Raw genomic sequence first — 18,674 nt, forward strand, 5'->3', positions numbered from 1 at the left:
GAAAAATAAAAAAAACAAACTTTAGTTTTTAAATTTTTTTGGGGGGTGGGGGGGAGCTGCTGGGGGGATCGAGGGTAGGGGTGAGGGGATGCGGTGAAAATAAAATTTGAAATTGGAAATATTTTTTAAAACAAACTTAAATTTTTTTTTGGGTGGTGGGGGTGGGGGGCTGGCCGGGAGAGGGGGGGGGGGTCGTGGGTGGGATTAAAAATAAGAATTTGAAAATATTTTTTTAAAAAACAAACTTTAATTTTTTAATTTTTTTTGGGGGCTGGGGGGTGGTTGAGGGTAGGGGTGGGGTGAAAATAAAAATTGGAAATATTTTTTAAAAACAAACTTAAATTTTTTGGGGGTGGGGGTATGGGGTGAGGGTGAGGTAAAAAAAAAAATTATAGTTACAAAATATATATTTTTTAAAATAAGCTTTAGATTTATTTTTCCAACAAAAAAAAATTGTAATTTGAAGTTGGAGGAGAGTTTTGGAAAATGCTTTCTTTAATTTTTGAAGTGAAGTCATTTTCCTTAAATTTGAGGAAAATGAGTTGATTTGAAAAACATTTTTCAAAATATTTTACCTCACAAAACATGAGAAAATTGGCTTCATACCAAACACACCCTTTATTTGATTTTGAGGCTGTGTTAATATTTTGTATCGTTAACGCCTAGATTTATTATCTATAAAAATAGTATCAAATAAAGTATATAATACAACTGCCATATGGTATTATTTTTTTTCAAGAGAAAAAGGTATGATATACTTCTTTAACTTGTGATATAAAGTTTATATGGCTCTCGTTAAAAAAAGTGGCTCACATATACCTCTATTGCTACACAAGTGACTCACATATACTCTTTTTCTTCTAACAAAAGTGAAAAATTCAATTCAACATTTATGTAGGGATATATTTGATCATTCTCGCACGTATTTGTTCATCCTCAATGTATCCATTTGTTCATCCTTCCATTGTTGCATCTTTCAATGATAGAATTCGTCCACTTCTTGACTGTATAGACAAGCTCCACCACCTTAACATAATTCAAGAAGGTATCCAGCTCCCAACGATCGTAGTAGTCGGAGATCAATCACCCTGAAGAAAGCATAATCTTTAATGTTTTATCAGAAACAAGCCTTAAAACAAGACTCATTAATTGTCAAACACCCCAGGAAAGTAGTTTTGTGCAATTCAAATATTGAGATGTTATCCGCGAGTGTGTTGCACACTTTAACGTATTTGGCTGAATTAGCCAAAAATGTCAAAATAGCACAATTGAACCTTGTATTGATGTTTAAATGATACAAGACTTTGGTGTCTAAATGGTCCCCATTTTCTACAACGTCCCCCAACTACCCTCAATTACTAGCAAACATAGTTGTACCAATTACAACTTCTTGTTTGCAAATTTACTAGCAAAAGAGAGAGAGAGATTAGTGATCATTCCTGTTTGCAAATTTACTCTTAGCATTCAACAGGTAAAGTAAAGTTGTTAGTAATTGAAGATACAAACATTCATCTTCTCAAATTTCTTAAAATCATTTTGTGTTTTGCTTTGCAGTTTTCAAAAATGGAGTTTGGCTTAGCAGTTGGTGGTGCATTTATCTCTTCAGCTTTGAATGTTCTAGAGATGTTTCAGAAGAATACGAATGATGTTCATCTCTTGAAGAAGCTGAGAACGACTTTGCTTTGTTTTCAAGCTGTGCTAAGTGATGCAGAGAATACGCAGGCATCAGATCAATTTGTGAGCCAGTGGCTTAATGAGCTTGTAGATGCTGTGGACACTGCGGAAAACTTAATGGAACAAGTCAATTATGAAGCTTTGAGGCTTAAGGTGGAAGGTCAGCATCAAAATCTTGCAGAAACAAGCAACCAGCAAGTAAGTGATGATTTCTTTCTTAACATAAAGGACAAGTTGGAAGACACTATTAAAACATTGAAGGATTTGCAAGAGCAAATTCGTTTCCTTGGCTTAAAGGAGCATTTAGTAAGGCAGAATGATATAGAAGATTTGATTGGAAAAAATCTGGCTAAGACAACACTTGTTAATGTGGTTTACAATGATGAGAAGGTGAAGGACCATTTTGATTTGAAAGCTTGGTATTATGTTTCTGAGGCATATGATGCTTTCAGAATAACAAAAGGGATACTTCACGAAATTGTCTCATTTGACTCAAAGGATGTTGACAATCTTAAACAGCTAGAGCTCAAATTGAAGGAAGGCCTGTTGGGAAGGAAGTTTCTTGTTGTCCTTGATGATGTGCGGAATGTTAACTATAATGAGTGGGATGACTTGAAAAATGTTTTTGTACAAGGAGATATGGGAAGTAAGATCATTGTAACTTCACGTAAGGAGAGTGTTGCTCAGATGATGGGTCATTGGGCAATCACCGTGGGAACTCTGTCTAGTGACGACTCTTGGGCCTTATTCGAACGATATTCACTAAAAAACAGGGATCCCAAGGAATATCCAGAATTTGAAAAGGTTGGAAGAAAAATTGTAGACAAGTGCAAAGGGTTGCCTTTAGCTCTAAAGACACTTGCTTGTATGTTACGCCACAAATCAGAGGTGAATGAGTGGAAAAACATTTTAAGAAGTGAAATATGGGACCAATGTTGTTTGCATGGTATAGAACCAGCGCTGAAGTTGGTCTACAATGATCTTCCTGCACATTTGAAGCATTGTTTTGCTTATTGTGCAATATATCCCAAAGGTTATCAATTTTGCAAAGACCAAGTTATTCACCTGTGGATTGCTAATGGTCTTGTACAACAGTTTCATTCAGGTAACGAATACTTTCTCGAGTTGAGATTAAGATCACTGTTTGAAAAGGTCCCAGAGTCTGAATGGAAACCTGAGGGATTCTTAATGCATGACCTTATCAATGATTTGGCCCGAAATGCTTCTTCAAATCTTTGTATAAGGTTGGAAGAGAACAGAGGATCTCATATGTTGGAAAATTGTCGGCACATGTCCTATTCAATGGGAGAAGGTGGTGACTTTGAGAAATTAAAATCCCTCTTTAAATCAGAGAAGATGAAGTCATTTCTTCCAATCAATATCCAGCTCCGTGACCAAATTAAGCTAAGCAAGAGGGTATTGCATAACCTATTGCCAAGTCTAACATCCTTAAGGGCATTATCATTGTCATGCTATGAGATTGTTGAGTTGCCAAATGACTTGTTTATCAAATTAAAGTTCCTGAGATTTTTGGATATTTCTTGGACAAAGATTAAAAGGTTGCCAGATTCCATTTGTGTGCTGTATAACTTAGAGACATTTCTCCTATCATCTTGTGATGATCTTGAAGATCTACCGCTGCAAATGGAGAAGTTGATCAACTTGCGTCACCTCAACATTTGCAACACTTGTCTCTTGAAGATGCCGCTCCATCTGAGCAAGTTGAAAAGTCTCGATGTGCTAGTGGGAGCGAAGTTTCTTCTAAGTGGTTGCGGTGGTTTGAGGATGGAAGATTTGGGTGAACTGCATAACTTGTATGGATCTCTATCAATTCTAGAGTTGCAAAATGTGGTTGATAGAAGGGAAGCTTTGAAGGCAAAGATGAGGGAGAAGAATCATGTTGAAAAATTATCATTGGAGTGGAGTGGAAGTAGTGTTGCCCACAATTCACAAACTGAAAGAGACATACTTGATGAGCTATGCCCACACACAAACATAAAAGAAGTCGAAATCACCGGATATAGAGGGACAAAATTTCCAAATTGGCTAGCTGATCCTTTGTTTTATAAGCTGGAGAAATTGTCTCTTTGCTACTGCAAGGACTGCGATTCCTTGCCAGCACTAGGGCAACTCCGTTCTTTGAAATTCCTCTCCATTAGAGAGATGCACGGAATAACAGAGGTCACTGAAGAGTTCTTTGGTAGTTGGTCCTTCAAAAAGCCTTTTAATTCTCTTGAGAAGCTTGAATTTGAAGATATGCCGGAGTGGAAGCAATGGCACGTACTAGGAAATGGAGAGTTCCCTGCACTTGAGAAGCTTTCAATTCAAAATTGTCCGAAGTTGATTGGGAAGTTGCCTGAAAATCTTTCTTCTCTAACAGAATTGATAATTTCAAGATGTCCTGTACTCAATTTGGAGACACCTATCAAACTTTCAAATTTACAAATATTTGATGTTGATGATTCTCCTGTTTTTGATGACAGTGAACTGTTTGGATCCCAACTTGAGGGAATGAAGCAGATTAAGGGATTATATATTGGTGATTGTAACTCTCTTACCTCCTTTCCTTTTAGCATTCTTCCGAATACCTTGAAGGAAATAGGCATATTTCGCTGCCAGAAATTGAAATTGGAGGCACCAGTTGGTGATATGATTTCTAGCAGTTCTTGTAACATGTTTCTCGAGAAATTGACACTGTGTGGATTTGACACTTTTATAGATGATATATCACCTGAGTTGGTCCCAAGAGCACGCAAATTGGATGTATTTAGTTCCCAGAACCTTACTAAGTTTTTTATTCCTACTGCTACTGATAGTCTCAGTATTTGGAATTGTAAGAATCTTGAAAAACTTTCAGGGGCCTGTGGGGGGACTCAGATGACACATTTGCGTATTATCCGATGTTCGAAGCTGAAGTGGTTGCCAGAACATATGCCGGAACTCCTTCCTTCTCTTAAGGAACTACATCTGTCTTATTGTCCAGAAATAGAGTTCTTTCCAGAAGGAGGATTGCCTTTCAATTTACAAAAGCTTGAGATCCGTAATTGCAAGAAACTAGTGAATGGACGAAAGGAATGGCGTTTACAGAGACTCTCTTGTCTCAGAGAGTTATGGATCAATCATGATGGGAGTGACGAAGAGATTCTTGCCGGTAAGAATTGGGAGTTGCCTTCCTCTATTCAAAGGCTTGAGGTATCCAATATGAAAACATTAAGCAGCCAACTTCTCAAAAGCCTCTCATCTCTTGAATATCTATGCATTGCTGATATACCTCAAATTCAGTCAATGGTGGAAGAAGGGCTTCCCTCATCTCTTTCTCAGCTCCATTTAAATGATCAACATCAACTCCATTCACTACCGACAGAAGGTTTTCGGTACCTCACTTCACTTCAAAGTCTAGTCATCTCCTCCTGCCATCAACTCCAGTCTCTTTCCCTGCCCTCCTCCCTCTCTCAGCTGATCATCGATGATTGCCCTAATCTCAAATCAGTAAAAGGGATGCCTTCTCCCCTCTCTAAACTATCTATTTCCAACTGCCCATTCCTCAAATCACTTCTAAAATTTGACGAGGGTGAATACTGGCCAGAAATTGCTCATATCTCCACCATAGAGATCGATGAGGAATGCCTTTAATGATTAAAATGAATGGTGCTCTCACAAATGTAAGTTTTTCTTTTTCCTCAGAAGCTTTCTATTTTTATTTACTCCCCTCTGATTTTCATTTTTAAAAATCTTGTTGAGCAGTATAGACTGTCTATTTACCATGAATATGTAATCAATTCATGTACACTTGTTCTTTCCCTTTACAGTGAGTTTAGAGTTATGCACATGTACGCTATCGAATTCAAAGGTGTACGATGCACAAGGTTTGTTTCCTATCTATCAAAAATACAAATGTTTGCCTCCCAATAAATTTGACACCTAAAAGAATCAGCACTATTCAGGTTTTATTAATGATTATTGGATATCACTTAGCAAATATTTTTCTTTGTCAGGATATGTTTTACTCCTCATGATATGCAGATCGAGATGAAGTATCTTTCATAGTGGTGAGATATCATTTAAAGCGTATGTCAATTTGACGTCCCAGACAATGACGAGTGTAGTAGAATGAAGGAACAAAATGCCAATCTACAAGAAAAAGCTGAAAGATGCAGGTATTTTTAATTTGTAAAATATAAAAAATTGCTTTACCAAGTTCAAAAAAAAAAAAAAAAAAAAAAAAATTGCTGGTGAGATATATTGAATTTTAGACTTCTTCACTTGCAGTAATCACTTTCTGTAGTCAAATAAAACCATAATATTTCATCACTTGTGTAGATGAATCATTCATGTACAACTATCTCTCTAATTGGCCAAGAGTTCTAAACTTTTGTTTTGATTGCTTTTAGCAAGGAAGTTGTGATTTTCAAGTCGTACAGCTCTCTAATGTGGCTTCCTTGAGATGAAGCATGACTTGCTGCAAATGGAACATCCAGCTCTAATATACCCAAAGGCCGGATGAGGACAAGACCATAGTTGTTTACACTTCAACTCAGTTTCCCGAGTATACACATAGTGTGATTGCTCATTGACTTGGTGTTCCCAGGCATAATATCCGTGTGATGACAAGAAGGGCTGGAGGTGTCTTCAGTGGCAAGGCGGTAAGCAATATGCCAGTGAGTACCTATTAATGGAAGAAAAAAACTGAAAGTTTTAGAAAAGTTTTGTAACATTAGCAAGGCTCAACAATGATTTGGGAAGTGAGATTCTTTTGTAAGGTTCCTTTGCTCAAGTCGAGAAGGGAAAGTTGTTGAATTTTTAAGTGGTGTTTATTCTTATGTTAAATTGAACATCAAGACTATGGATGTAAACTGTAGTAGCTTGTATTGTTGAAACTTCATGTCCTATAGTCGCACGACTTCAAAACGTTTCACTTGGGTCTAAGGTCGCTTCTTTTTAAGTTTGTGGAGAGTCTATTGCTCAAACCATAGCTACTGACCAAAACGAGTGGTGCTTCAATAGATAGATGTAAGCTATTCTATTTCCTTAGTATATTTTGATTTTTGGTTACTTCTCTTTTCTTGTTTCTGAATTCTATTGCTTTGTTAAATCTTTTTGGTTACTTCTCTTTATATTTGCATTCAAACATTGTAAAAGAAATCTAGTACGCGTTGGAATTGAGATAATTTTCTCCAGAAAGTTGATTGCTTGATATATGTCAGTTGGATGTTTATCGCCTTTGGAGATTCATCACAATAGCAATTCATAAATTCTTCTACAGAGATTAAGGGTGCAAGAAATGCAACTTCAGTATCAAGTTTGTTTAAACAAATTGAAAATGAGTTTGAATGTGACTTTGTACCACATCGATTTCAAGTTTAATGCGAGTGCATTATTACATCAGTTTTTTTGGTTTTGATATTCAAAGATTCAGAATATTACAACAGTTTTTTGGTTTTGATATTCATAGAACTTTGTAGAGTATGAAGTTTCCTTCAAATTATGTCCATTACTCAACCTCGAGTAACACCTCAAAGCTAGAGGAAAGTCAAGAAAGTATATCATGCTTGGGATGACTTCAAGGTTAGATAACAAAATAATGATTTACTCGTGTTTTAGTTACCAAGATGCTTATTTTGTAGTAATAGTTTGCACTCAGTCATCAGTCCGCGAAACAGAGAAACTGGCGGTTTCAAAATTCTCTGGAACCCATTTCTATCTTCACGCCTTCAATTCCGATGACACCCACTATACAAAGAACATTAACAGAGTAGAAGAATTCATCCCAACACCCATTTCAACCCAAGTTTTGGATACTTTGCTGTTAGTGACGTTTAATTTTCTTTTCAGGATATAAATAGCTTTATATTAATGCTCCATAGAGAATCTAAATTTTAGAAATGATTATTAACCTTGTCATCTAGAATTTGATAAGCATAAAAATATATGTTTTACTCCTTATGATATGCAGATATGTAGTTGCAGCGACTAAGTCTCTGTGATAGTGGTAAGATATCATTTAAAGTGTATGGCAATCTGGCTCGACAAGATCAGTTTGGCAGCCCAGACGGTGAAGAGTTTAATAGAATGAAGGAAGAAAATGTCAATCTACTTTTTGTGACTAAACCAGAGAGATTAAGCATAATGGAGGGATCCTCCATCTCAAACCACGAGGTTTGGGGTTTGAGACAGTAAGAGGAAAAAGTGGAAAAAACCATTGTTGGTCCCTCGAGAAGGAATTAAACTGTAATACCCTATATTAAAATAAGGGCATAATTGTCATTTAGCTCTCATTTAAAAAAAAAAGGATCAGAAATTTAAATTTAAAAAAAAAAAGAGGCTGAAAGCCCTAACAGAAGCAGCAGCAACGCTGCAACTTCAGGGATCAAAAGAAAAAAAAAAGGGGGGACTCTTCTTGTTCTAGTGAGCGAACGAACGAAGGAGAAACATAAATTTAAATTGAAAGCCTTAGCTCTCAAACTAAAGAGAGAGGTGGAAGAAGAAGAAGAACGAGAAGAAGGTAAGTTTCTTAACTTAGTCTAAAGGTTGAATTTGTATCTTCCATGACTATAAGATTGGGAATTGGGAAGTTGAGAAACATGGGTTTAGAAGAAAAAGAGGAAATTTATTTCATTCTTATGAACCAAGTGAATATAGTCAATGATTTGAACTATAAACTTTGGTATTGAGCTTATATGCAATAAGAGTAATTGGGCAGTAAGGTTAGGTTGATCTTTTTACAGCGAGAATCGACCAAGAAGAGACTAATGTGTGTGATTAAAGCACTAATTAAGTGATTGGGCAGATTTCGAATCAGTCATGAAACCTCTAGGGCTGGTTTTTTTTTTAATGTAGTATGAATTACCTAAATGAAGGAGTTAAAACGAAATTATTATGAATGTGATTATAGATTGACCAAAGGAATTCGTACGGAGTAATTGAGTGGCAAGCTTGGTAACTCAACACAAGTACTGTGAGTAGTAATCTTACCACAATTGATGTTTTATAACTTGCATGACTTTCACATGGTTTATAAAGTAAATGTGTTATCGAATGTTTTGAACTTGCATGTGGGACAAGTCTTTTACTGGATATGATACTGAAAAGATTATTTGAGATGATCTCATTCTTATAAGATATGATTACTGATATTGAAAAGGTTTTATACTTATTTGAGAAATAGTATTTTGACAGGTGATTGTTAAACTTTGAAATGATATGATTTGATAAGATTTAAATGGTCTGTTCAATTTTGAATTGTTTTTACTTATTACAAGAAAAATATAAATGGGAGTAGACCTTGATGAATCCCGTAGCTAACGGCGGGTTCGTTAGACCTGGTGCACCTTGTAGTTCTGATTTCTGATAAAGCCCTTGCTAGTGGGAAGGTAGAACTAGTATACTGTTACTGATATCCCTCGAGTAGGGATCTACTGATATGAATAACTAACTCCTTTATGAGGAGTTCACTGTTATTGGTTACTTTTTAAGGAGAAGACCACACTGATTACAAGATTCATCCTTGGAAACCTCCCAGCTATAAGATTTGATATGAAAATATTCTTTTTCTGAGTTTGCTATTATGTATTTACATTGATTTTGCTTATATGAGGCACCTAAGGTTGAATATTGTTATTGTTTCTGAAAGAGCATTGTTTCATCATCATGACTATTACACTAGCATGCTTTCTGACTTGTCCCTCATTAAAATGGTTGTGGTTAAGTAATATTACTCACTGAGCTAGCGTCTCACTCCTCGCTATTTGTTTTTACAGAGAATTCAAGTGGTATTGAAGAGGATTCCATTAACTAGCGTGTGAGTTAGTAGCATCTGGTGAGCCCCGCATTGCTTTGCGTGGCAAGAGAACTATTGATTTGATATGTTTATTTAGTTTCTTTTAAAAACTCTTAGAATTGCTCCATTTGTCATTCTTTTGATTTGAGTCAAGATTAGTCCTTCGAATTATAGTCAAGTGACTAGTTTGGAGATTTTTTTTCCGTAATTTGGAGATGAATTGGTTTTTATTTCGTGACAATTTGATCCTTGATGGATATTAAATGGTGGTTTATAGTTGCTATTAGTTGTGTTGTGAAATTCTGAGACAGGAAAAATCCAGGATAGGCTTAAAAACAAAGGAAACTCTGCCTGATTTTCTGTAGAATTCTGGTGAGGCTTGCTTTGGGATTCTCCCCCTTAGCGCCGGTCATGATCCTTAATTGGGTCGTGACAAAGTTGGTATCAGAGTCATTTATTCTTATGACCTATGGAGCACACGTTAGNCCTTAGCGCCGGTCATGATCCTTAATTGGGTCGTGACAAAGTTGGTATCAGAGTCATTTATTCTTATGACCTATGGACCACACGTTAGTAGTAGAATCTCAATTATGGTTATGTTGCCAGCCATTTCTATAATCGTGATTCTGCGAGGACGTGATAGGATGTGTCTTGTTTTTCTTTCTCATTCCTGCTTATGTGTGTAACGTTTAGGGCCAACTAGATTAATCTAACATTATTCGTTCTGTTAACCAGATGGCTTGAACCCGATTTTCTAATGGCAGAGCTACAACAGGTGTTTCTGAGGTGCCTAATGTCACTTCGGCTAGGCAGCCAACTTCCTCAACTTGGGGAAGGGACAGAGCCCGCAGAACTGGTCAAGGAGAGGTTCGTAATGCTACCACAGGGAACCGCAACACCACTATTAGGACTTCAAGGGAGGTCACTCCGGAAAGGAGCGCTAGTCCACCTCCGACATCGCAGGAGAATGCTACTGCTGGGGTACTTGCCTCCATGCAAAAAGCCATAGAGAGTTTAGTCAATAGAATGGATAGACAGGAGAGGGATGGTCAGCATAGTGTTGTTGCTACTCAGACACATGCACCACTTCAGACACCTGCACGGACTTATACTTTTGGGAATAAAGAGGTATCCTTGCAGGAATTCTTGAAATTGAAATCACCAAAATTCACAGGTTCTGATAGTTCAGCGGATCCTCAAAGCTTCTTGGATGGGACATTTAAGGCCCTCCGGGCTCTAGGATGTTCTAGCGAGAGACCAGTGGAGCTAGCAGCATACAAACTAGAGGACATGGCTAGCACTTGGTATGAAATTGTATTGCTAGGTCGACCTGCTGGGGCAGCACCACTGAAGTGGGATGAATTCACTAAGTTGTTCATGGATAATTTCCTTCCTAACAGTCAGAGGCAGAAGTATGCAACACAGTTTGAGAGGTTAGTACAGACTCCAGATATGGATGTGGCAACTTATAACGCCAAATTTTGTAAGCTCGCTAGATATGCTCCTTTGTTGGTACCTACTGAAGCAGATAGAGTTCAGAGGTTCGTGCATGGGTTGGTTAGTCGTTTATTCAATGCCCTAGCCCCAAATATGAGTACCATGACCTATTCAGAAGCAGTTGATCTAGCTAGAAAGATTGAAGATAAGGGTCGAGAGGAGCGTGCAACCTATGATGTACGTAAGAAGGCCAAGATAGGGGGATCTTACAGCGGCGACTTGGGTGCAAATCACAGAACAAAGAATCAGGGAAGACAACAGCAGGGCTCTCAGACAGGGATAGATACAGTTTTATCAGCACAGGGACATCGCAATTCTGGACAAATGTATGCCACTGCTCCCTCCTGCCAGACTTGTGGTAAATCACATGTAGGCCAGTGTCGTGTTATCACTGGAGGGTGCTTTCGGTGTGGTCAGTTGGGGCATCGCATTATAGATTGCCCTCTACCTCCGAGAAACCCCACACAGACTTCTGCTCAGATAGCTGCACCTGTTCAGACCACTCATAATGGTTCAGGTAATACAGGTACAGGAAATAGAAGTAGAGGTGTTGGAGATTATTTCACTGGAAATCATGGACAAGGGAATGCCGGTAGAAGTCAGTCAAGAGTTTTTGCACTTACTAAACAAGATGTTGAGGCCTCAAATGCGGTGGTTACAGGTATTCTTTCAGTTTGTTCCTTTGATGCACATGCTTTGATTGATCCAGGATCTACCCACTCCTATGTGTCCTCATACTTTGCTTTGAGATTTGATAGACAACCAGAGATGTTGAATCATCCTTTTCTTATTTCAACTCCTGTGGGGGATTCCTTGTTAGTTAAATATGAGTATCGTGATTGTCAGATAAGAGTTGAGGGTAGGGATACTCTAGCTAACCTAATTGTACTTGATATGATTGATTTTGATGTGTTGATGGGCATGGATTGGTTATCTCCTTGCTATGCTACTGCTGATTGTCATGCAAAGATAGTTAAATTTGAAATACCTGATGAGCCTACATTTGCATTAAAAGGGGGTCAAGTCCCTGAGGTTGGAAAAATCATATCCCTTATAAAGGCTCGAAGGTTACTACAGAAAGGTTATATGGGTCTCTTAGCTATGGTAAGGGATACAACAGAAGGAACACTTAGCTTGGAGAAGATATCCATGGTGAATGAATTTTCTGATGTATTTCCTGAGGATTTGCCAGGATTACCTCTTATACGAGAGATAGACTTCGGTATTGATTTGGCTCCTGATACATTGCCAATATCCATACCCCCATACCGTATGGCACCAGCAGAACTGAAGGAACTAAAACAGTAGTTGCAAGACTTACTCGATAAGAGTTTTATCCGACCAAGTATATCTCCATGGGGCGCACCAATATTGTTCGTAAAGAAGAAAGATGGGTCTCTAAGAATGTGCATCGACTACAGACAGTTGAACAAGGTAACGATACGCAATAAGTATCATTTACCTCGTATAGAAGACCTATTTGATCAATTACAGGGGGCTGTCCACTTTTCAAAGATTGATCTTCGGTCTGGTTATCATCAACTCAGAATCAGGGAGGAAGATGTTTCCAAAACAGCATTTAGAACTCGATATGGACACTATGAGTTCGTTGTGATGCCTTTTGGATTAACCAATGCGCCGGCTGTATTCATGGATTTAATGAATAGTGTTCCGGCCGTTTCTAGACAGGTTTGTGATAGTTTTTATTGATGATATCTTGGTATACTCTCGTAGCCAGGAAGAACATGAGAGTCATTTAAAGACAGTGTTACAGACTTTGCGAGAACATAAGCTTTATGCTAAGTTCTCAAAGTGTGAATTTTGGCTAGACTCAGTAGCATTTTTGGGGCATGTGGTGTCCAAAGATGGGATCAAGGTGGATTCCAAAAAGACAGAAGCTGTGCAAAAATGGCCCAGACCTACTTCGCCTACAGAAATTTGAAGCTTTTTGGGTTTGGCAAATTACTACAGGCGTTTTGTGAAGGATTTCTCCAATATAGCATCTCCATTGACTAAGTCGACACAGAAAAATGCTAAATTTCAGTGGACAGAAGAATGTGAGCAAAGCTTCCAGAAACTTAAAATGTGTTTGACAACAGCACCTATATTGTCCTTACCATCAGGTTCTGGAGGTTTTACGGTATTTTGTGATGCTTCGAGAGTTGGGTTACGATGTGTTCTGATGCAAAATGGTCGTGTTATTGCCTATGCTTCGAGACAGCTGAAGAGGCACGAGCAAAACTATCCTACTCATGATTTGGAGATGGCTGCAGTGATATTTGCTCTTAAAATTTGGAGGCATTATCTATACGGTGAAACTTGCGAGATATATACTGATCACAAGAGCTTAAAGTATATCTTTCAGCAGAGAGACCTGAATCTTCGACAACGACGATGGATGGAGCTACTCAAGGATTATGATTGTGTTATTTTGTATCACCCTGGAAAAGCTAATGTTGTGGCTGATGCATTGAGTAGAAAATCTATGGGCAGTTTAACACATATAGTTCCTGAAAGGAGGCAGTTGGCAAAGGATGTCCAGAAACTTGAAGGCGCAGGTATTAGATTTAGTGTGGGAAATTCAGAGATATTGCTAGCTTGTGTGCAAGCTAAATCTTCATTAGTAGAGCGCATTAAAACTACTCAATATGAGTATGAACAACTTTGCAGATATCGATATGAGGTCACAACTGGTAAAAGTGAGCAGATGATGGTTGATGGTGCTGGTATGCTTCGACTAGGTAACCGGTTGTGTGTACCAAACATAGGTGGGTTAAGACGAGTTATTCTTGAAGAAGCTCACAACTCTAGGTATACTATGCACCCTGGTTCCACTAAGATGTATCATGATCTGAAGCAGTTGTATTGGTGGGAAGGTATGAAGAAAGATATTGCTAATTTTGTTTCTAGTTGTTTGACTTGTCAACAGGTTAAAGCAGAGCATCAACGACCTGCATGATTATTACAAGAGATCCAAATTCCAGAGTGGAAATGGGAAAGAGTCACTATGGATTTTGTGGTTGGTCTACCCCGAACTCTCAGAGGTTATGACTCTGTATGGGTAATTGTAGACCGATTACCAAAATCAGCACACTTCTTACCGGTAAAGGCTACATATGGTGGAGTGAAATATGCCCAAATATTTATGAATGAAATTGTTCGACTTCACGGAGTGCCAATATCCATCATATCTGATAGAGGGTCACAGTTCACTTCACGCTTTTGGAGATCCTTTCAAGAAGCCTTGGGTACTCGAGTAGACCTTAGTACTGCATTCCATCCACAGACAGATGGGCAGTCTGAGCGTACTATTCAAATCTTAGAGGATATGTTGAGAGCTTTCATTCTTGATTTTGGAGGTAGTTGGGATGCTTACTTGCCTTTAGCTGAATTTGCCTACAACAATAGCTTTCAGTCCAGCATTCAGATGGCTCTATATGAAGCCTTGTATGGAAGGCAATGTCGGTCTCCTATAGGTTGGTTTGAAGTTGGAGAGACCAATGTGTTGGGACCAGACTTAGTACAAGAAGTCATGGATAAGGTCCAGTTGATTAGGCAGAGATTGCTCACAGCTCAAAGCAGACAGAAGTCTTATGCGGATAAGAGAAGAAGAGATCTAGGGTTCACGGTTGGGGACAAAGTTTTGCTACGAGTTTCTCCTATGAAAGGTGTGATGCGGTTCGGCAAAAGAGGTAAATTGAGTCCGCGATATATAGGACCATATGAGATACTTGACCGGGTAGGAGGAGTGGCGTATCGTTTGGCACCGCCTCCCAATATGTCTTTCATCCATCCAGTATTCCATGTTTCTATGTTGAGGAAGTATATCTCAGACTCCTCTCATGTACTTGAAGCACCGACTATACCAATTGATGAGAACTTAACGTATGAAGAGGAACCTGTGGCTATTGTGGACAAACAAGTAAGAAGGTTAAGGTCAAAAGATATTGTGTCCGTGAAGGTCTTATAGAGGAACCATACCACTGAAGAAGCTACTTGGGAGTTGGAAAAGGATATGCGAGACAAGTATCCTCTCTTGTTTCAGTCTACAGGTATACACTTACTTTAAATTCGGGGACCGAATTTCTTAAGGTGGGGAGAATGTAATACCCTATATTAAAATAAGGGCATAATTGTCATTTAGCTCTCATTTTTAAAAAAAAGGATCAGAAATTTAAATTAAAAAAAAAAAGAGGCTGAAAGCCCTAACAGAAGCAGCAGCAACGCTGCAACTTCAGGGATCAAAAGAAAAAAAAGGGGACTCTTCTTGTTCTAGTGAGCGAACGAACGAAGGAGAAACATAAATTTAAATTGAAAGCCTTAGCTCTCAAACTAAAGAGAGAGGTGGAAGAAGAAGAAGAACGAGAAGAAGGTAAGTTTCTTAACTTAGTCTAAAGGTTGAATTTGTATCTTCCATGACTATAAGATTGAGAATTGGGAAGTTGAGAAACATGGGTTTAGAAAAAAAAGAGGAAATTTATTTCATTCTTATGAATCAAGTGAATATAGTCAATGATTTGAACTATAAACTTTGGTATTGAGCTTATATGCAATAAGAATAATTGGGCAGTAAGGTTAGGTTGATCTTTTTACAGCGATAATCGACCAAGAAGAGACTAATGTGTGTGATTAAACCATAATATGTTGATGGTTTTCTTGATGGTTGAATATGATGGCCCTCTTGGCGGTCTAAATATGATGGCCCTTTCGGCAGTTTGAATATGCAATGGCCTTCTCGGCGGCTTGAATATGCAATGGCCCTCTCGGAAATTTGAATATGAATGGCCCTCTCGACAGTTTGAATATGAATGGCCCTCTTGGCGGCTAAATACGATGTCCCTCTCGGCATCTAAATATGATGGCACTCTCGGCAGTTTGAATATGCAATGGCCCTCTCGGCAATTTGAATATGAATGACCCTCTCGGTGGTTTGAATATAAATGGCCCTCTCGGCGGTTTGAATATGAATGACCCTCTTGGCATTTGAATATGAATGGCCCTCTCGACAATTTAATATGCAATGGCCCTTTTGGCAATTTAAATATGAATGGCCCTCTCGGCAATTTGAATAAGAATGGCCCTCTTGGCGGCTAAATACGATGTCCCTCTCGACATTTAAATATGATGACCCTCTCGGCAGTTTGAATATGCAATGGCCTTCTCGACAATTTGAATATGAATGGTCCTTTCGGCGGTTTGAATATGAATGGCCCTCTTGGCATTTGAATATGAATGGCCCTCTTAGCAATTTAATAAGCAATGACCCTTTTGGCAATTTAAATATGAATGGCCCTCTCGGCAGTTTGAATATGCAATGGTCCTCTCGGCGGTTTGAATATGAGGGGCCCTCTTGGCAATTTAAATATGAATAGCCCTCTCGGCAGTTCGAATATGAATGGCCCTCTTGGCATTTGAATATGAATTGACCTCTCGGCAATTTAATATGCAATGACCCTTTTTGCAATTTAAATATGAATGGCCCTCTCGGCAGTTTGAATATGCAATGGCCCTATCGTCGGTTTGAATATGATGGCCCTCTTGGCAATTTAAATATGAATGGCCCTCTCGGCAGTTTGAATATGCAATGGCCCTCTTGACGGTTTGAATATGATGACCCTCTTGGTGGCTTGAATATGCAATGGCCCTCTCGGCGGTTTAAATATGATGGCCTTCTTGGCGGCTTGAATATGCAATGGCCTTCTTGGCGGCTTGAATATGCAATGGCCCTCTTGGCGGTTTGAATATGATTTTGACTATGAACGTCGTCTTTCATCAATACTTGATATGATGATAGGTACTTTTTGATCATAACATCATTTTCATCGGTATCTCGCAGCCTTAAGCGGTAGATACTAATCTTTAATCTGTCAAATACCTCTTTGATAAAACGAAGATGTTACACTCACTAATTGATATTAGTTGGATATGTTCTCCTGAACTAGTTGGTTGATAAATATAGCTCCTTTGATGATCTTATTATACCCTGCATCCACAAAAACATGTTAGTTTTGGAACACTGATCTGTGTTGAAGTCGCCTTGCTCCTGGTCTCGTTATCTCTGGAACTTTGTCTGGTAGATCCAATGAATCGCAGTAGAAAAAAGAAAAAATCATATTTAAATTAAAACATTTGCTAGGCATGAAGTTTTGAAAAATAGTTTTAAAGAAAATCTCTGCCAATTAATTGTCACGACATGCACAATACGAACAAAACTCTTTGTCTCAGATTTTGATATGACAGGTAGCTTGCTGGCAACTTAAAACCTTTTAAGAACACGTCAATTTGAGGGAATTGAAGTTGACTTCGAAGGTCTGAGTATCCTTGATGGAATTTTTAAGGTCCTTCTCAAAAATTTTGTCCCACTTAGATGTTTCAAAAACAAATTTGATGATGATCACGAGAGTCTTGCATTTGAGATCTCTTCAAAATTATTCCCAGTTGCACATTTCGATATGATCCTTGACTCTTGTTTGTAGGAAATGACTCTTCTTGTAGAATTTTTGAGGTCCTTTCAAAAATTATGTCCCAATTTCCATTATGAAGGGAAATGGAAATCTTATTGGGAATATGACCGAACCCTTGTGGCGCCTACGTATCCCGTTGAGGTGGGAATCAGGTCAAATGTAGTTCCCATCTCGAGAAGTGACAAAAATAGAAAATTTGATAAGGAAACGACCAAGGCCGACCTAGGCCGCCTACGTATCTCATTCTTGAGAATTCAGGTCTAACGTAGTTCAAGTACAAAGGGAATGTTTCAAAACATAATGCGACAATGATTACAAGCAAACTGCAATTACAAGGAAATAAAGAAAAGAAGTATCATCCTTCAAATGTAGTATCTCTTACAACATTTGAATTGGTAGCTTTTCGCCACACTCTACCGTCCATCTCTGCTAGAACCAAAGCTCCTCTTGATAGTACTTTGTGGACGACATATGGTCCTTGCCAGTTAGGTGCAAATTTCCCTTTATATTCCTCTTGATGAGGAAACATGCGTTTCAACACCAATTGGCCTACATCAAATGTTCAAACTCTAACTTTCTTGTTGAAAGCGCAAGTCATTCTCTGTTGATACAATTGGCCATGACAAACAACACTCATCCTTTTCTCATCAATCAATGCCAATTGCTCATATTGGTCACGAACCCATTCGGCATCGCTCAATCCAGCTTCCTGAATAATCCTTAAAGATGGTATCTCAACTTCAGCTAGTATCACTACTTCTGTTCTGTATACCAATAGATAAGGAGTTGCTCCAGTTGAGGTTCGGATTGTGGTGCGGTAACCTAGCAAAGCATAAGGCAAATTTTCATGCCAACATTTGTAGTTGTCAATTATCTTTCTCAGTATCCTCTTGATATTCTTATTAGCATCTTCCACAACTCCATTATTCTGAGGATGCTATGCAATTGAATTACGATGGGTAATTTTGAATTATTCACATATCTCTTTCATCAAGTGACTATTCAGATTTGTTCCATTGTCTGTGATGATAGACTCTGGAACTCCAAAACGATATATCAAAGTTGCGAACAAAATCGGCCACAACTTTCTTCGTCACAGCTTTGTAGGAAGTAGCTTCGACCCACTTTGTGAAATAATCAATGGCAACCAAAATGAACCTATGACCATTTGAGGCAGCCGACTCAGTTGGTCCAATAACATCCATTCCCCAAGCTACAAATGGCCAAGGAGAACTCATCGCATTGAGCTCGTGGGGTGGTAC

At 38.4% G+C, this 18,674-nt stretch overlaps 2 protein-coding genes across 2 annotated transcripts in view; both read left to right on the forward strand.

The window, feature by feature from the left end:
- Positions 1-18,674, forward strand: part of LOC125844026 (putative disease resistance protein At3g14460) — a 78,488-nt gene that overhangs the window by 2,666 nt on the left and 57,148 nt on the right. The window lies entirely within an intron of this gene.
- On the forward strand, positions 1,562-6,666 carry LOC125844027 (putative disease resistance RPP13-like protein 1). Its single transcript, XM_049523257.1, has 4 exons — positions 1,562-5,336; positions 5,484-5,540; positions 5,670-5,831; positions 6,066-6,666. Exon 1 carries the CDS (start codon positions 1,564-1,566, stop codon positions 5,305-5,307), a length of 3,744 nt encoding a protein of 1,247 aa, XP_049379214.1. The 5' UTR covers positions 1,562-1,563; the 3' UTR covers positions 5,308-5,336; positions 5,484-5,540; positions 5,670-5,831; positions 6,066-6,666.

The sequence above is a fragment of the Solanum stenotomum genome, chromosome 11, assembly GCF_019186545.1.
Source record: "Solanum stenotomum isolate F172 chromosome 11, ASM1918654v1, whole genome shotgun sequence".
Lineage (NCBI taxonomy): Eukaryota > Viridiplantae > Streptophyta > Magnoliopsida > Solanales > Solanaceae > Solanum > Solanum stenotomum.

Bases quoted from the DNA above. Each gene is read 5' to 3' on its own strand.
- LOC125844027 (XM_049523257.1), top strand. From the start codon at position 1,564: ATGGAGTTTGGCTTAGCAGTTGGTGGTGCATTTATCTCTTCAGCTTTG.